Consider the following 20,243-nt stretch of genomic DNA (forward strand, 5'->3'; position numbering starts at 1 on the left):
TTTTTTGTATAACGATCAAACTGTGTAAATCATTAAATTTTAATACAATAAAACTTCAATGAAACTGACATGCTAAAATTAATAATGAATGACTCTCTAGAGAATTTGAAATTACTGTGAAAACAAACTTAAAAATGTTATTTAAAGTGAGTTTTTGATGCTAGTGGGCTGGTTGGCAAATAATCAGCATTTCATTCTCATTGACACGGGAATTAAATTTATTTCTTAAAAGATATTGGTACTCATCTAAACAGTGGTTTAAATGTAGTTTAACTATATATCATATGACTAGGCATAAATTACTGACAAATTACATCAAAATTTAAATAATTTTGACCAGTTGAAATATATTTAGGTTAATTTGTTACTTTCCCTTCATGATGGTCATACTCGTCGACAAGGACTATGGCTGTCATGGATGATGAACATGGCTGTCATTGATGTAGGATTAATTGGGGTAAGATTGGGTTAAGTACTAACTATTTTAGAATGTCTCTAAAATGTAGGTCATTTATGTCTTCCAGATTCGGCCATCAATTCTATTCTTCATAATGGACAAATGACTGAGGGAGATAATCACAGAATTGTGACGAGGACGAATGCGGAGGGATGTTGGTTGAGTCTATAAGAAATTTTCGCAATGAATTACTAAACAGATGGTCAGTCAACATAGGTTGAATGTCAAGTGGAGAGATTAAAGCAGGTCATATTGGCTTATAAAACATGTCAGCATCCCTTACAGAGGATGGGAAACTGGAGAGAGAGAGAGGGTGAAAAAGAGAGGTAGGGAGGGAGACTTTGATACAGATTAATCCAAAGTGAAATTAGCTATTTTATGAAAAAAGGAAACTTTATTGGTTACTTCGCATTTGAATTTATAATGAGTTTATTTGATGAGCTTCAAAATTTTATTAATAATTGTGATTGATTTAATACTGAATTCCAAATAACATGCATTGCTTGTAGGGAGGAAACATAATTTAGATTTTTCATACTCTAAGTCAATGTTAAATAGCCCTTTGTAGGACTATTAAATATTATAATGTTTCCCCTCAGGGTAATTTTCTTGATTTCTTAGAAAACATCATGCACCTAATGTTTTCCCCTCCAATATTTATTAGTTATTAGGAGACAGACCAAAAATAAATGTATTGAAATACATCGTAGGTGCAATTGAAGAGAATTGTGTTGAATGGGTTTTTATGTTGTGAACTCCTCTAAAGTCATCATAGATGTATACAAATACTAATCGATTCAGTTTAAGATGACTGATGTAACATCTTAACAATCCACATTTAAATCATTGGTCAGCGGAGGCAATGAGAATTTATAAAATAGTCCGCAGAAACCTTAAAGGCTAAAAACTGAAACGTGAACAAATAATCAGGTTTTGAAAGATACACATACATACATCAATATCACTATAAACATCCTATTATCCCATCATCATTTATATTATGACAATATCTTGTTGGGGTACTCTTTCAAGATATAAGATCACCTCTTGGATGTGAAAGTAAAACAAACGCATTAAACGAAAGTAATGAAACATAAACATAAAAAATATAATCAAGAACTGGAAAAAATAGAAGCATAAAAGTGGATATCTAACACATAGTGAGGGAAAATATTGGTAAGATATTTCATACTTCTTATCCATTTTAACTAGCCTTTTTTATTTCTGTCACAAATATAAGAACATTCTGATAACCATCTATATCATATTCAAAGCAATTTATTTTATTGGAAAAACTTATTTTAAATATTACATCCGATATATTCATAAATTATGTTATAGTGGATTTCCCCATAAAAAATCTTAACTTTTCAAATAACTCTGGATACTCATTGGTATATTCCAAGGCAACTGGTGTTGTTTCACAATGCGGATTAATGTTAAACTGATGTGGCTTATCATCAAAAAAATACTCACAAATGAGCAATACCATAGGATCAAATAATTCAATAGACCTTTCAAAATGAGTGTAAAATATTAGCAGTGGATCCGTCCCAATAGTAGAATAAATAGCCTATAGATAATTTATGGATATTTGGTGAATGATCTTATCAAGAGGACAACTTCCTATTTCTGAATTGTAGGACAAGTGTTTTACTATTGTATGATAATAAGGTGAGTATGTGATCGTTGATATTAGAGGATCAAAAATAAAAGGATAGAAATAAAAGGTGAATGACGATTTTCCATTATAAAGTACTATGTAGATTTTCAAAATGATTTTTTCGCAATGTCTCTATTTCTTTCCATCAGAAAGTCAACCTGACAGAGATAGAGAGAGAGAGAGAGAGTTACAGCGAGAGATGAAGATAGACAGAAAGAGAGGTACCAAGACACAGAGAGAGAGAGGGAGAGCGAGAGATACCGAGAGATAAATAGAAAGAGAAAGAGAATAAGAGGTACAGAGACATAGATAGAGAGGGAGAGCAAGATACACAGCGAGAGAGGTAGCGCGAGAGACACATAGAGAGATAAAGAGAGAGATAGAGACAGACAGACAGAAAGAGATAGATAGAGATGCATACATAGAGAAATAGAGAGAGACAGACAGAAAGTGATAGATAGAGAAATAGAGAGAAACAGAGAGATATAGACAGAAAGCGATACAGAGAGATATAGAGAGAAACAGAGAGATACAGAAAAAAGAGATAGAGAGAAACCGAGAGATACAGAAAAAAAAGATTTATAGAGAGAGAGATGGATAGAAACATAGAAATACAGAGAGATACCGCAAGTGAAACCTTCATCCCATGAAGATTTGTGACATGTTTGGAAACCTTTCATAAAGCCTACGCCTATTGAGATGAGAGTCGAGAGGAGGCGACGAGTAGTTCAGAGTCTCATCCAGCATAGATCCTTCCATGTCTGGAATCAAATTTACAGAAGATTTGCATTTAATGTGTACTAGCCAGGGGATGGGTATGTAGTTGGACAATATCACAAAATGTTGTTTAAAAATTTCTGGAGAACGAGCAATAATGAAATCAATGTGAATTGAAAAATAGAAATCTAAATTGAACGTGAAAATACATTCATCTAAATCGCGTTAAATTATTTATTGAAAATATAAATGAAGACAAGTGGAGAACCCTACAACAAAGAAACCCAGTCCACCGAAATTTTATATTTTTTTCAAAGTCATAAAACATCAAGAAACTTATACTTGAGGGTCTTCAGCACGAAGAGCGCAGCTTTATCAAGTATAGATTATTCAAAATTTACAAATATTAATAATTCCTTTAAGATATTTCCAATCTTATCAAATATGGATTACGAAATCCAATTCAAAGATGAATGATATACATAATATGTGTAGATATGTAAGGCGTAGTACCTGAGATTGAAAGCATCATCTACAAGGTCCTCAACTATCATTCTTGAGAAGAAGGCAAATACTTAATATCTAGAAAACGATGATAGATTATAAGACGGGGAGAGATATAGGAAAATTAGAGAAGAGAAAGAGAGCGAGAAAAGGATAATAAGAAACGAATAACAGATATAGTGATACGAAGGAGAGAGATGGAGAACGAGATAGAGAGATTTAGGAGGAATGATAAAGCGAGAGAGAGCGAGATAGATAGATAGATATGATAGATCAAAAACAAAAACGTACCTTCCATTTGAGTCTCCTTTGACTTTTTCTTGAGGGTGGAGGGTCCTTCTTGATCCTTCACCGAGGAGCTTCTTCCTCGAGGACGATGGCACCTTGGGGACTCCTCTCGATGGTGGACCAAGGGGACCCGAAAACTCCTTAAAAAGAATCCCAATGGGATTCGAAAGGGTGGCAGTTGCAAGCCCCTCCATCAAGGGCTTTCAACCGCCGGTATACCAAAGGTTGCAACCGTTAAGAAAACAACGGTTGTAGCCCACTTTAATGGAGGAATTCCAACAATCTCCCACTTGGGCTACACACCTTGACTTTCCATATTTAATGAGCTCAAACGGTTACTATTTCTCAAGGTACAAATATTCATCTCGTCCATCAACATATTTAGCATAGGACTGAACAGCTTTCATCACATTATTACGCAATTAAGCCACCACAATCACTAATGCTATAATGTAGAATGACATAGATTAAATTTTTATACGAGTCCCACTTTATGGAGATCTTATAAACAAAATGGATAAAAGAAACTTTAGTTCTGCAGAAAATGTATACATGTCCACATTAAGAACACTTCATACAAACTCCCACTTAAACTCACTATTCTTCCCAATGAAGAATGCCCATGTGAGTAGTATGCTCCATAAATACTTTAGGCAATACACCTTTCGTAAGCGGATCCGCAATCATTGAGTTTGTTCCAATATGCTGTGTAGACAATTCTCCATTTTGTATCCTTTCCTTGACAATTAAGTACTTGATGTCTATATGCTTAGACTTTGTCAAACTCCTATTGTTGTTGGAGAACAGAACGGCTGACTTATTGTCACAATATATCTTCAACGGTCTTTCGACACGATCTAGAATTCGAAGCCCCGTGACAAAATTCCTCAACCATACTCCATGATTAGATGCCTCATACATAGAAATATATTCCGCGGCCATAGTGGATGAAGCTACAAGTGGTTGCTTTGCACTCCTCCATGAAATGGCTCCTCCAGCCAACAGAAATATATAACCTGACGTGGATCTTCTTGAATCTTGGCATCCAGCAAAGTCAGAATCAGAATATCCAATGATCTCCAATTGATCTGACCTTTTATATGTGAGCATGAAATCCTTAGTTCTCTGTAAATAGCGCATGACTCTCTTGGCCGCTATCCAGTGATTCATTCCTGGATTGCTCAAATATCTTCCAAGCACTCCAAGTATATATGCAATATCCGGACGCGTACAAACTTGGGCATACATCATACTTCCAATAGCTGATGCATAAGGAATAGTATGCATTGCTTTTGCCTCCTGATTATTTTTAGGGCATTGACTAAGACAAAATTTGTCTCCTCTTGATACAGGGGTATTTCCTGGTTTGCAATTTTGCATGTTAAACCTCTCAAGGATTTTATCGATATAGGTCTTTTGTGATAACCCCATAATATTTTGAGTCCGATCTCGGTATATCTCTATGCCTAAGACAAATGAGGCTTCACCGAGATCTTTCATCTCAAAATTCCTTGACAGGAATGATTTGGTTTCACTCAATAATCCCATATCGTTACATGCAAGCAAAATATCATCCACATACAAAACTAAAAATATGTACCTACTCCCACTGAACTTATGATATACACAATTATCAACTTTATTCATCTCAAAACCATATGAAATGATAACCTTATGGAATTTGTGATACCATTGGAGAAGCTTGCTTGAGTCCATAAATGGATTTCCTTAATTTGCAAACCAAATTATTTGAATCTTTGGACTCAAAATACTCTGGTTGCTTCATGTATATCGTCTCCTCAATGTCTCCATTGAGAAAGGCGGTCTTTACATCCATTTGATGAAGCTCAAGATTGTAATGTGCAACTAGTGCCATTATTATTCTAAAAGAGTCTTTTAAAGAAACTGGAGCAAAAGTCTCTTTGTAATCAATACCTTCCCTTTGAGTAAATCCTTTGGCTACGAGACGTGCTTTATGTCTCTCCTTGTTACCTCATGAATCCCTCTTGGTCTTGAATATCCATTTACAATCTATGGATTTTGCACCATCAGGTAGTGGAACAAGTTCCCAAACGCCATTATCATGCATGGATTTGATCTCTTCCTTCATGGCATCAATCCACTTTTGAGAATCTGAGCTTTCCATGGCTTGACGGAAGTTGATTGGGTCATCTTCCTCGATGCTCATGTCTACTTCATGCTCTTGAAGATACACAAAGTAGTCATCCGGAATAGCTCTCTTTTTCTCTCTAGTGGATCTCCTTAATGGTATTGATTCTTGAGGTTGTTGAGTTTGAATTTCAGGGTTGGAGGATTCTTGATTATCATCTTGTACTTGAATTATTGTTTCACCAATGTCAAGTGATTTTTCTTTATCTTGAGCATTGTTGTGAACAATAGGAGGCATTGTTAAACAATCCTCTTCAAAGACGATAGTTCTAACCTTATCTCCCCCCACAAACTCATCATCCTCAAAGAATATAGCATTCCCCATCTCAAAAATAGTTCGAGTTGTAGGATCATAAAATTTGTATCCCCTGGATCCTTCGGAGTATCCAACGAAATGGCAGCTTAATGTCCTAGAATCAAGTTTCCTTTCATTAGGCTTATAAGGTCTTGCCTCAGCAGGACAACCCCAAACACGTAAATGTCTTAGACTAGGTCTTTTGCCCGTCCAAAGCTCATAAGGGGTTTTTTTTTGTTGCCTTTGTTGGTACTCTATTAGTCAAATAAACTGCTGACTTTAGCGCTTCACCCCATAATGGTTCAGGTAAAGAAGTCTGGCTCATCATGCTTCTTACCATATCCTTGAGTGTACGATTTCGTCTCTCGGCAACACCATTCATGCTAGGAGATCCTGGCATCATGTATTGAGGGACTATCCCACACTCTTCCAAATATTTAGCGAAAGGTCCTAGACGTTGTTCTCCCGATCCATCATTTCTGCCGTAATATTCTCCACCACGGTTAGATCTAATGGCCTTAATCCTTTTGTTGAGTTGATTTTCAACTTCAACCTTAAAGTTTTTGAACACGTCAATGGCTTGAGATTTCTCATGAATGAGATACAAGTAACCATATCGAGAATAATCATCAATGAAAGTGATAAAATACTGTTGGCCATTCCAAGAGGGTATAGGAAATGGACCACAAATATCAGTATGAATCAATTCCAAGACGTCTGAAGCTCGATATGAACCATATTTTCTAATATTTGTCCGTTTTCCCTTAATGCATTTGACACAGGTGCCAAAATCCTTAAAATCTATGTAATTAAGAATTCCATCTGACACAAGCCTTTCAATTCTCTTTTGAGAAATGTGGCCTAACCTTTTGTGCCACAAAAATGATGAAATCTCATCACCCAACTTTCGCTTTGTACCAACCGTACTTAATTGAAAGGAATATTCCGAAGAGACTTTAGTGTCAACCAAATACAAATTATCATAAGCTCCTAAATTTCCTGTACCTAGAAGTACAGAATCCTTATAAAGACCAAATTTTCCATCCCCAAATGAACAATTGTAACCAGATTTGTCCAATACTGAAACGAATATTAAGTTACGTCCAAAAGATGGCACAACAAAGGTCTGATTTAAAAGCAAATGATAACCAGTTTTAAAAATGACTTTAAAGACTCCAACGGCTTCAACCTCCTTCGCTTTCCCGTCACCTTGATAGATGAACTTTTCACCGTTATTCGGTTTGCGATGGCTGAGGCAGCCCTGCAAGGATACACTCACATGAGTAGTGGCTCCAGAATCTACCCACCAAGTGTACCTTGGTACAGAAGCTAAGTTAACTTCCGAACAAACATAAGAAAGAAAAATACCTTTCTTCTTGAACCATTCTATGCGCTTGGCACAGTCTTTCTTCATGTGTCCACCTTTCTTGCAGAAGAAGCAACGCATCTCCTTATGCAGCTTCTTTTTAGGTGGAACGCCAGCAATTTGTTTGCCCTTCCTTTTTCCCTTATCCTTAGATTTGTCAGAAGAAGCAACTGTAAGATGAGCACTTTCACATTGTTCTGACTTCAGTCTCTCTTCCTCTTGCACACAATGCGAGATGAGCTCATTCAAGGACCATGGATCCTTTTGACAATTATAGCTCACCTTGAATTGACTGAATTGATAGTCATGTGTTTTCATGGACGAACAGAGTTCGTTCGGTGACAAGCAACGAATTTCCCATCCCTATTTTTATAAGAATTATTTTCAGGTTTAATTTCCACTACGCCAGGTGTTTCCATTCAATTCGTCCAACAGTGACCAATACTTTATTCTTGATAACGATTGGTGTCAACCAACCATTAAATCTCGTTAATGATTGACTTCAGTGATTTTATCAAAAATAACTTCTTGATAAACTTATTGGTAATTTTATCAACACCTAGCGTGATTCCTAATTTCAAAAAAAAACTTCTCTCAAAATAGAAATCCCCACCCCATAATTTTAACAGAGTAATATTATTTGATAAAATTACAAATTACCGCAAATGGGGGAACTCGCAATTTTTCAAACTTGAAGGAGCATTCTGCAACGATATTTGAAAGTTCGTGAAACGGTATATATACCGTTTGAAAGTCGACAAGCCCGCGAAGTGCAACGACTGATGGATGGCCTGGTCAGATTATCCAAGTTCAAGCTTGATGTTCATTCGTTAATGGCGGAGAACAATTCTCTAAGGGTAATCGAGAAGTTTCTCTCAATTGTTTTCTTTCTCGCGATGTTTTCTTCGTCTGCTTCAAGAAATTCATAGTAACCGTCTCATCATTCGGTCACGATCGCAAGTGCAGGAAGCAGAGCGCAGCGCGAGAAAGGAACTTGGAGATTCCTTGAAGGTTTAACCTTAATTTAGGCGTGGAGGATGCTTATTTTATTTCCATCGGTTGGCTTCTATTGTTACGTCTGAGGTTGCTTTCTTGGATTCAGAGGCACAAAGATTCAGAAGCTGAGTACGTTCAGAAGCTCCAGGAGCTGCAGGAAAACTTGGCCTCGCGTGAGGAGCTGCAGTACAGCTTGGAATCCAAGGTATACCTGCAATCTAGGCCTTGTGGAAGTTTTTGCGTGATATAACTTCGGAATATTGATGAAAATCTGCCGGATCACATTCAATTTAACATCAAGGAGAGAACGAAAATACTTGTCTATGAGATAAAAGGCTCACCGTAGGTGATTTTTTATATCTGTTTTATTTTGAGAATTGTGTAGCCTGCTTTACCTGTTTCCCTTGTGCACTGGAGTTTCTATTTTTACATCCTGATGTAAAGTTCCTTCTGGTGAACGTTAATTATATTTTTTTGGATTTCGCTTTTGTGATGTCTCTCCTACTTTGTTTAAATTTACTGTCTTTTGGAATGAAAGAGGGATTTTGATGCATAACCTTAATGATGAAAGAATTGAGTATGTCTTCTTTGCAAATGAAGATTAAACTTATTTGTAGTCGCATTTTTTATTTATTTCTTATGTATTCTCTAGAAATGTAATGGCATAGTTCATAGTGAGGATCTAGGACGTGATTCTGAAATTTTTCCTGAGTTCATCGTTGAGTATTGTGACGGATGATGCAGATTTTGCCATTATTTTCTCTTTCAGATGAAAGATCTTGAAAATGAAAAACTCTTGCTGGAAAAACAGCAGAAAGAGCTGAGAGACACGATAGACCACTTGCTCAACTCCAGAGACGATTTTATGAAAGCTTATGAGGTCTTCGTCCTGTTGATTCTATGATGTCTGATTATTTTTTTTGCAAATAATATTTCACCAATTTTATATATTATTTGTTGATGTATAATTGACAGACTTAGTTCCAGTGATTATCCATCATACGTTATTACAACATCACATGTCATACTCGTTCTTGAAAGATATTTCTCTTCTCTTTGGCCTTTGAATTCTAAGAACACGCATAAAAGGTAGAAATTACAGCACAGGCAGTGTGCCATTTAAGAAAGTTTTAGTTGTTCTGGATGTATCAACAAATAATATACAAACAAAAAAATTGAATCACTTATAAAAATGTTTAAAATCTATTGGCTATGCTTCTAGGTGACATTAAGCTGACATTTAAATTCAAGAAGATCGAAGAATTTGATGTCACGATTGGTGTTTCTGAATTCTTCTTTATTCATTAGAAATGCTTCTTCTGGAAATGCGTCCTCGTTCATAATAATTATTTTCATGAATTCAGGAATCGACATGCTCGCTGAAAAATTCCGTCCTAATTAAGGATGAGAAGCTAAATCTTCTTTCTAGCAAAATCCAAAGGCATCTTTCTTTATTTTGTTCCATAGAGAAAGAAGCTCAAGCTTTAAGAGTAACAGTGGACAGCGTTCAACAGATTGTAAATGAAAAAGAGAAAGTAGGCATGTGAATAAATATTTTAAAGCATTTCTCTTGCAGATATTGCCTCTTTACCCTTAAATTATGATTGAACAGTTGACCTTTTTTAATTTTTCGGACGTTAAGTAATGAAATTGAAGGAGAAGATTGATAGAGTTTCTACAATGGAGGAAGATCTTAAAGGTGAGTCATGTAATTCCATTTTTCCCATTTATTTTAATTTTTCTGTCAAAAATCTGATCCAATCAAGTTCAAAAGAACCATGGAAAGGAAATTTCCCCTCACTGCTTTGATTATTAATTGTTCGCGGGATTAGTTTCCCTTTTTTTGTATCATCGTTCATCCATCTTAATCTAATGATATTTACCTGGATATCTCCTTAGACGAGGGACTTGAACTATTTTTAAAAGATTAAGGAGTGAAACTGTATCTATTGCTCAAGTAGATGAATGTTTAGAATTAATAATCTCTTTATCCTGATTAAAGTGCCGCCCATTAACCTAATAACCATAAAATCCTTGCAGGAAAAATCTATAATTTGGAAGCCCAAGGCAGAAAATTTCAGCAAGAACTGCGAATGAAAGAGACGACGTTATTAGAGATGAATGAAAAGATTCAAGCGGCTAAGAATGATCAGGACATCCTCAGATCAGAAATCAACGAAATATCCTTGCATGTTTCCATTTCTCTATAATTGTCTATTTTTCATGGGGCCATTTCTCTTGGTTTTTCCTTTACTAATCTTACTTAAGAAAATCGATCACAATGAAGGATGAGATTATTCAGAATATAACGGCAGAGAAACAGGTTTTAAATCTCTTTAATTGTTGCCTTTTGTCCATTTTTTATCTTATTTTTCAAATAAATCAAATGTTCAGGAGTTGCACTGTGAATTACTAAACAATGAGCTCATGCTACAAAAGCTTCAGTCAGCCATCCCAGTCTCAGCTCATGAGGTTGAGATTATTATTATTTGTATTAATATATGAAGAAAATATTCAGAGCATTTCTAAATTATTTTTTCTATTATAGTTGGACCAAAATATAAGTTCTTGCTTGCTGAAAACTCAAATGCCTGATGAGAGGTAATTAACATCTGTTCTGCAGTTATATCCCTCTTTATTTTCTTATTTACTCGTTAATAATTTGATTTTTCACCCAGCTTGAGAATGAAAGGTCAATGCCTGCAAGTTGATGATTCCCGCATGCCTCAGGCAAATAAAATTCCTCAGTCTGATTAAAATATTTTAATTTCATTTCCATACTACTAACCTTTTTTAATTGATCAAATAAATTGTTGGACCTTCAATCAGCCAATCCATGATGCTGAATCGGTAAGCATGATTACCGAGGCTGAACCTCCATCGAGTTCATGACGGAGAACTACAGAGAGCCATTATCTGAGGTAAATTCTCTTGGCAAAAAAAAATCATTTTTAGTTTCCTTTAATCTACATTAAATGGAAGCTAAGGCTCTCATGATGAGTTTAATTGCCTATGATTTTGAACTTAATAATGAATGAGACCACTAGTTCATCATAATTTCAGTATGTGCTGCAATTTCTGCCATCCTTTTTGGATTAGATGGTTGAAATAATAAATTGTTGTGAGAAAATTTTCCAAAATAATTTTCTGGCTGAGACAATGCCAGATCTTGAGGAAAAAGTTACATAAATATATGGAAATTTTGTGATTATTCTCATATTTTTTTATCTGGACATGGGATGCTTAAAAGTCATTGGAATCGTTTTATTCACATTACTTTAAAAATTAATTTTCAGAAGCTAGGATTAATCAATATGCCATGTAACGAATCTAAAACCTAAAACAAATTACTGGCTCAAGATTAATTCATGCATATTTTTTTTAATTAACAATAAATTTCTGAGTATTTTATTTGTGACTTTATCTCATGAGCGTGTCTCGAGGTGACCATAGTAGTATTTTATGTTGGATGCTCTGATCATTCAGATCAAATAGATAAGTATCTCATATTTTCATTAAAGTCAAATCTGTCATATATTCTTATTAATATGATAGATTTGAGAATATAATTAATGCATGATACAATGATACACGTATGGTGTGACTCGGCACTGGCTACCTTAGAAAGTCTACCCTTTTTCAAAATAATTGTTTTTTTTAGTTGTGACTTTGTTTGATACTAGAAAAACCAGTTCATTGTTTATTTGTGGCTTCTCTTGTATGTAGTGCAAGAGTTTATGATACTATACCAGACCATTTTATTGGAAATTCTATTTTGATATGAATTACAAGTTAGTTTACTTCCAATACATTGTTAAACAATTAAATTTCCTCTCCATCACAAAACCTCTGCGTTAAAAAATAAAGGTAAGAGGAATTTAGTAAACTAAATAATTTGTTGTCTTTTCCCAAACCATCTACTAGTAAAAGCCATCAAATATCATTCAGATCTATACATATTATACATTTATAAATAATATAGTTTTGTTAAAATACCAATCTTGGATCTGCTTATTTGAGGAAGACGACCTATATTAGGGTGGCCTGTGTACCCATGTAATATACATGACTGTAGATTTTCCTTCTCATCATTCTCTATTTGTATTTGTCTTTGTATCTGAATGTATTTATATATCTCTCTCTCTCTTGGTTTATCTATCTTCACTAATATTTACGTATTCAACGATCATCAGGACCGTATAATTATGTAAACATCAAAACAAAGCATTATAAGAACTTAACCTCAATACCTCACTATTTACAACTTTAAAAGTCCCAAACGAATATTGTATGAACTAGATATGATTTCTATTTTTTTCTTGCCAATAATTTTTTTAATATATTTATTATCTACCAAATGTGTAAATTATTTTATAAATGTTGGATCAGTCATGCGTATGGTTGTTCATATTTTCAATAAAGATGTTAAATAAAATCACATCAACCAATTTTTTTGAGACGCGACATAGAACAGGAAAAAATCATTACATCATAGTTCTAGTTCTAAACGTTAAATTTGACTAATATCCAGTATTTTTATTACTCAGCTTTGATTAAAGGATAAATATGATATCTATGAGACAAATTTTAATGTGAAATGCTTTGGTAATTTGTTTTTTTTACGTTTTAGGTAATCAAGACATGTTCCAATGGCAAACCTTCATTTGACCTAAGTCCAGGTGCATTACAATGGCTGTTGAATTTGTTCAGGAATTGAGGCGATAAAACATTAAGAGACATTGATGAACGTAACTTAGGTGTTTTAATTCAAAGAAAATGAACGGAAATCAAATCAGTCTGTTTACATATTCTTATTACTATGTGATGTAAATTTTCAATTTAATTTTATGTTATTTTAACTCAAACAAATCTTTTCAATTATGGAATAATCTGATTACATTCACATGTGAGCGAAAATGATATTTGTTGGTCAAGTGAAACCATATGTCAATTATAGTGCACATTATTAATGAATACAAGATTAACCTACACAGAAACATGACAAGCCACTTATAAAATTAGGTAGTATAATAGTTGATAGATCAATCTGTATTCCATCCTATCCATAATCTCTCCTTCTTGCTGATACGAGCAATCAGACCACCTTGGATTGCCAGTGTTTTTATGTTATGCAGTTTTTTATCTTCTTTGAGAATGCAGTATTTCTCTGCATCAAATTTTATCTCAAATCATTGATTTCATCTCATATCATGTATATGTGTGTATTTATCGTCTCAATAAAAATTTAGGGTTTACAGATGCCTTTGGTAGATTTACTCTAAACTTCAACAAGATACTAGAAAATTCAATCTATTAGTAACTCATTAGGAGGGGTTTTAATCATAAAAATAGTGTTGAGTTATCGCCAAATGTTAGTTAAGTGAAAAATAGAAATGTTTATTGTATGATAGGAATTAGTTATTGATCCATTTACTCATGATTTACATATTTTCCCCAATATCATTACTCTATATTACAGATCATTTTCTTTTTTAAGCCTGTTTCTTTCCTACAAAAGTGGTTTCCCAATGTTCGGGGGTCTACCACAATATTCTTTCCATTAGGATAGACATATTTGAGGAGTGTATGCAGAACACACCATATTTCTGCAACACACAGTCCTATATTCGATGAAATGGCAATCCAGCTTCACATAGTGTTGAGACTATTTGATTTTTTTCATCACCCTATTAAAAATTCATAGGTTGTTGACTTGGCCAACTATATTCTAACATTCTTCTGTCACTTACACAGATATCCCATGTATTTATTATAACCCCCTTAATACAGAAATTCTTCTCACAATTAAGTCGTGCACATCATAAATACTCAAAAAATTATTTTCAAGAGTTATAATAAAATTTTATGAATATGTACTTATAGAAAGATGAGTAATAATAAAATAATTTATTTAAGAATATGAATAAATAAAATTATTCCTAAATATTAATTTTTTAATGATAAAAAACTTAAATTAAAATAAGTACTCGTGTTATTAATATTCTAAAAAATTTTGGAAATTTAACGATAAAAATACTGATGATTCCTGGAAAAATAAGGATCACCCACGTCCTCATTGAATTATAGATTCATTTTCAAGATTAATCTTTTATATAATATGATTTAATCAAAATGGGACTATAAATATGATTATATATTTTAAAGGTAATTTAATAATAAAAGATGAACAAATGTGAACATAAAATCATCTCAACTAAGGACAGAAAAAAATATCAAACGTTGAAGTTACGGTGGATTACTTTAAAAGAAATTTTCACCATATGTGTTAAATACTAGGTAACATGTCATTATTTCGTTGCAATTTTTTTCTAGGCTACTAGATATCCTGGGATGGTTGGGCATGTTCCAAAGCTGAACATGGTTTGAACCAAGGCATTAAGTATTCACAATTATATTAAGAATCGACAAGTCCTATAATGAATTTTGGGGAAAAAGCTAAATATAAACAGTAAATTTCAATAGATCAATAGCTTCGCATTCGATCAGTAAATATTTTCTTTAATGTATTAATAAATTTTAAAATAGCTACATAATTTTATGCTTTATATGGACAAAAAATACTATGGAAACATTCAAGTACATCTATTCCCTTTCAATATTCTAGCAAAACCTACTGAGAAAAAAGTACGAGTTTTTTCTTAGTTATCTTGTTCTCTAGATGTAACAATGAAGTAACATCAATGCATTTTTTTATCTATTGACTTAAATACAACTAAAACTAAACGCATAATATTATATAATATAAATATATATATATATATATATTTATATTTATATTTATTACATTGGATCTCATATGTGGACTTTAACGTAGAGTGGAAGTGTTTTTAAAATAGCCATCCTCTTTAATGTAGCATCTGGAAGAAGTGAAAACAGTTATAACTAGTTCACGTTCTGATGTGTCATTGCATTTCGACATTGGAGCAGCCTAGTTCAGTAAAACACATGTTACATAGATAACTGGACTATATATATATTAGAGTTTTTAATTCAACTTTCATCTGGGTTTTAAAGAGAGCGATCGACACTGTATCACAACGTAATTATTCATTTACCCTCGCTTCTGGTAATCGACATCCCAACGAGGGACATCCTGTTCTTACCCAAAAAAAAAAATCTAAAAAAATCCTCTGCATTTTCTTCAACCATAACTTATTTGACATACGGATTGGTAATGCATCCCAAGTATCGATGTCTAACTAGCATGCCACGCCACAAATTCATAGCTCAGATACAGCTATCGCCGTTACATAGAAACAGACTTTGGTGGCTAATATTAGGTGCAGACTTGATGACAATCCATGATACTTATCGCCATTCATTCATGAACATTCAGATAAAGATTGGTGGATGGGTGCAACGAAATAAAGAGGTGGGGAGAGAGATCGGCACCGATAGAGTGATATTTGGATAACAGTCTGCAAGTTGAGATGAGCGTATCTATTAATTAATCTCAAACTTACATCCCGCCGCTCTCTTCACCGCTACATGGGAAATCCGGGCCCATGCCAACCTTTCTCTCTACCCTCCAACTACCTACCCCTAATAAAAACCTCTCTCTTCTTTGCTCTCAAGTGCACCGCTTGGTTTAATTATCTGGGCCAGTTCAAAGAGAAGGATAACGCCAAAAAAGACCATCGTCGTCTCAAAGGGTTTCATGGTTGGCCGGCTTGCTCCCGTCTCTGAAGAGCCTCTGGTTGAGGAGGGCTCTGATAACCAGGCCAAGAGAAAGGCCACTCGGTTGAGAGAACTTATATTACAGAAGCTTCCTCAGCTCTTCCAGAAGAAGCAGGGAGACAGAGATCTTAGGCTCTTGGTCAGCGTCCTCGGCTGCCCTCTTTCCCCAATTGACGTTCAGCCTCCCGCGCGCCGCCCCCTCCTCCCTGCCGAGGTTCGAAAAGCTATAGCTAATAGCAAGTGCGCTAATTCTTAACTTGCACAGAGATATTCTCTTAGTCTCCTTTCACCATATATGTCCCTTTGTCTCCGTCTTCATGGTTTCATGATCTGATGTCATGCTTAGTCATACATAGGTATCTGTGCCCAAAGCTATAGTTAATAGCAAGGGTGCTACTTCTTAACTTGTGCAGAGATATTCTCAAGTCTCCTTTCACCATCTATGTACATTTGTCTCCATCTTCATGTTTTCATGATCTGATGTCATGTTTAGTCATACATAGGTATCTGTGCCAAAAGCTATAGCTAATAGCAAGGGCTCTACTTCCTAACTAATGCGGGGATATTCTCAGAGTCTCCTTTCACCATATATCTCCCTTTGTCTCCATCTTCATGTTTTCATGATCTGATGTCATGTTTAGTCATACATAGGTATCTGTGCTAAAAGCTATAGCTAATAGCAAGGGCAGAGATATTCTCTTAGTCTCCTTTCACTATATATATTCCTCTTTCTGCATCTTTGTGTGTTCATGGTCTGGCTACATGTTTAGTCTCAGGCACTGATGTTGTGCGAAAGCTATAGCTAATAGCAAGGGTGCTACTTCTTATCTTATGCGGAGATATTCTCAGAGTCTCCTTTCATCGTATTTATCACTTTGTCTCCATCTTCATATTTTCATGATCTGATGTCATGTTTAGTCATAGATAGGTATCTGTGCCATGTTTAGTCTCAGACACCTACCACAGTGCGAAAAGCTATAGATAATAACAAGGGCGTTACTTATTTCTCAACTTACATTGATATATACTATCCAACTATCCATCTTCATGTGGTCATGGTCTGATGCCATGTTTAGTCTCAGATACCTATCGCTGTGCGAAAAGCTATAGCTGATAGCAAGGGTGCTACTTCTTTCTCAATTTACATTGATATATACTCTCTTAGTATCCACTGCCGTGTTAAGATTCAAGGGCCTACACTGCTATAGCTGAATCCAAGTGTGATACTTTTTAACCTAGGCAGAGACAACAGAGTCTCTTTCACCATACATATTACAATTATCCGTCTTCATATGTTCATGCTCAGATGTCATCTTAACATTCAGACTCCATCGACTGCTCAAAAACCTATAACTGATTGCAAGGGTGGTTGACAAATATACTCCCCGAGTCTATTTCACCCTATAAACTCATAATACTTCACAGAAAACCTACACCTGATAGCAAGGGTCTATTTCACCATATAAACTCCAATTACTCTGCAAAAATATACACCTGATACCAAGGGCAATACTTATTAACTTAGACAGATAACTCTTGGAGCCTCGTTTACGCTATGAAACTATACTTCTTCGGAATTGGCTGGATTAAGATTCAAGCTTGTGACTTCTAAAAACTGAGGTAAGTTGTTCTTCTCCAACACAGGTGTCGTCCACGGCGCAGTACATTGTGCAGCAATTCCGAGCCACCACGCTGCGCGCGGAGCAGGGAAGAGAGCAGTGCAGCGTGTATGCTTCAGGGAAGGTGAAGATGGCGACAATGGCGGACGATCGCCGGCGAGCAGGCAGCGGTGCCCACTACGAAGGCCGCTTCGTTCTATGGCAGATGTCACCGTCTATGTGGCTAGCAGAGCTCTTCATCGCCGGCTCCAACCTCGCTGCCGGCAGCAATGGCAAGATCGCTTGGCGCCGCACGCCATGGCTACGCACCCACGCCGCCCCCGGCTCAGCCAGACCCCTCCGCCGGTTCCTACAGGCAAGCCCCGTCTTTACTTACTCTCCGTTCCTTCCATTTTCCCTCATTCAACGCCACTATCACATGATTCAAGACGGATGCACTGGCTCTTCACGTGCACCGGCTACGCCCGTAAATGCTCCATCTAATCGGCCATGAATTAAATTCTTTTCTTAGGTTGGTCCTGCTTCCAAACCCGGCAGTTAAAAAACCCAGAGAACGTTGTAGAAGATAGTAATCTCGAGAAGGAGGGAATAAGAAAAAAACCAAGGAATAACTGCAGAGCGATAATTCATGCAGGGGCTGGATCCAGCGCTGGTGGCGGGGTTATTCTCCGCAGGAGAGTACGCGGGGGAAGAACGGATAGAAGAGGAGGACTGCTTCGTGCTGAAGTTATCGGCCGACGAGAGGGCGCTCTCGCAGAGAAGCAACGCTTCGACGGAGATAGTTAAGCACCAGATGAAAGGTTATTTTAGCCAGAAGAGCGGGCTTCTCGTGTACATGGAAGACTCGCAGTTGAGTCGAATAGAGCAGCCGGGTTTGCAGCCTGCGTTCTGGGAGACGGTGATGCGCTCTTACTTGAACGATTATCGCTTAGTTGACGGCGTGCTGGTGGCGCACGGCGGGAGAACGGCCGTGAGCATGAGCCGTGTGGCTGGCGCGGCGAGGATAACGGTGACGGAGATGGAGGAGACTTGGGTTATTGACGATGTAGCGTTTGATGTTCGTGGGCTCTCCGCCGAGAGCTTCATCCTTCCGGAGGAGATTCGCTGCTCTTGATTCTCTCCTTGTTCCTCCTCTTTCATTGGTTCTTTGCGTTGGAGGCCAACGTGCATTGATGTACTTGCAATCTAACACTGTGTATGATCCGGTCCAGGGAATGATATCCTAGAAGTGTTAGAACACAGTGCAACGTTTTGTGTTGCGTAAGAAGGGGAGAGAATGGTGTTTTCATTTCGCTGTTTCCTGTGTTTTTGGGGAAATTTTAGTGTTAGAGTGAGAGATTGAATAGTGAAGAGGGGTTTGATCACGTTAGCGTTGAACTTTGGGGCAGCAATGTCTTCCCTTTGCGTCTGATTGTTTGCTATTTCTCTCTTTATTGAGGTCCCCATTTATTGGTCTTCTGAATTGAGAGCCTAAGACCAAAGAAAGTGAATGAATAAGGTTTCTGGAAGATATTCGGGATTGGTGCAGGATGATCGAGTGTATTTATAATAAGATACTTGCCCTTGTAAAAGTAAGGGTTTTGCTTAACCCTGAGTAAACGAGCTCGAGGTAGCGCTTCCAAACAAGAAAGGCCCCACACCCAAGGACTGAGGTGTTCTCAATCTGCGAAGCCTCACTAAGGCAAATGGACATATATTTCATAGCACAACTAAAAGCCACCTAGGGTTGGATAAAACAAGCAACAAATCCACTATATCAGTGTGAGCTTTTAAATCTGGAAATTTAATGATCTCAAATCTCAAAAAAATCGACTACATGAAGACATGAACCTATCCCACCAACCTATTTCACTAAATCCAGTGGCAGCGGAAAAAAAAAACTCACATGATGTGAAGAGTGGACCTTCAGCGCTAGCATAGCATGGTAGGCTGGTGCAGAGAGGCATTTGATGGTGGGCTGAATGGTGCGTGCTATGACATGAATGATGTGGATCCAACTATATGGTAAATGGTGGTCTGTGTTTCTTGGGAAGCGTGGGAAATGTAGGATGGCATGGGTACGATGTGGCGCAACACAAAGCAGTGAAGTATGGGGTCATGAGATGTGAGGGTGACGCATCATGAGGAGGTAGCTCGGGTGATGAAGATGCACAAGAGGACAGCTCCCTCTCAACAGCAGTGGCAGTGGCAAAGAGAGAGCTATATGGGAATTCTTAAGAAGAAAATTCAACTCCAAAAATCACCAGGTGATCCATTACAATGATGTCCTAATTATAGGACCTTTTAGGAGAGAGAATATAATAGTAAATATAGAAATTTTCAAAGTCAAAACCTAATACTAGAATAAATTTAGATACTTGATCAGGGGTTGACGATGAATGTGTTGTGACCTGCACTGTCTCCTACTGAAGAGCTGATGTCCCTAAGGATAGTGGGGCTGGAGTTTGCTCTCCACCAAGACCTGATCTTTG

At 36.4% G+C, this 20,243-nt stretch overlaps 1 protein-coding gene and 1 long non-coding RNA gene across 2 annotated transcripts; both read left to right on the top strand.

Moving 5' to 3' along the window:
* The first annotated feature begins 10,730 nt into the window (after window positions 1-10,730).
* On the top strand, window positions 10,731-11,185 carry LOC144706469 (uncharacterized). Its single transcript, XR_013582262.1, has 4 exons — window positions 10,731-10,778; window positions 10,850-10,927; window positions 11,004-11,056; window positions 11,134-11,185. It is a non-coding gene; the product is annotated as an uncharacterized LOC144706469 (long non-coding RNA).
* A 4,878-nt stretch (window positions 11,186-16,063) lies between these two features.
* LOC144706989 (uncharacterized) lies at window positions 16,064-19,203 on the top strand. Its single transcript, XM_078580102.1, has 3 exons — window positions 16,064-16,367; window positions 17,798-18,127; window positions 18,407-19,203. Exons 1-3 carry the CDS (start codon window positions 16,134-16,136, stop codon window positions 18,884-18,886), a joined length of 1,044 nt encoding a protein of 347 aa, XP_078436228.1. The 5' UTR covers window positions 16,064-16,133; the 3' UTR covers window positions 18,887-19,203.
* The last annotated feature ends 1,040 nt before the right edge of the window (window positions 19,204-20,243 follow it).

The sequence above is a fragment of the Wolffia australiana genome, chromosome 8 (assembly GCF_029677425.1).
Source record: "Wolffia australiana isolate 7733 chromosome 8, ASM2967742v1".
NCBI classification, from domain to species: domain Eukaryota; kingdom Viridiplantae; phylum Streptophyta; class Magnoliopsida; order Alismatales; family Araceae; genus Wolffia; species Wolffia australiana.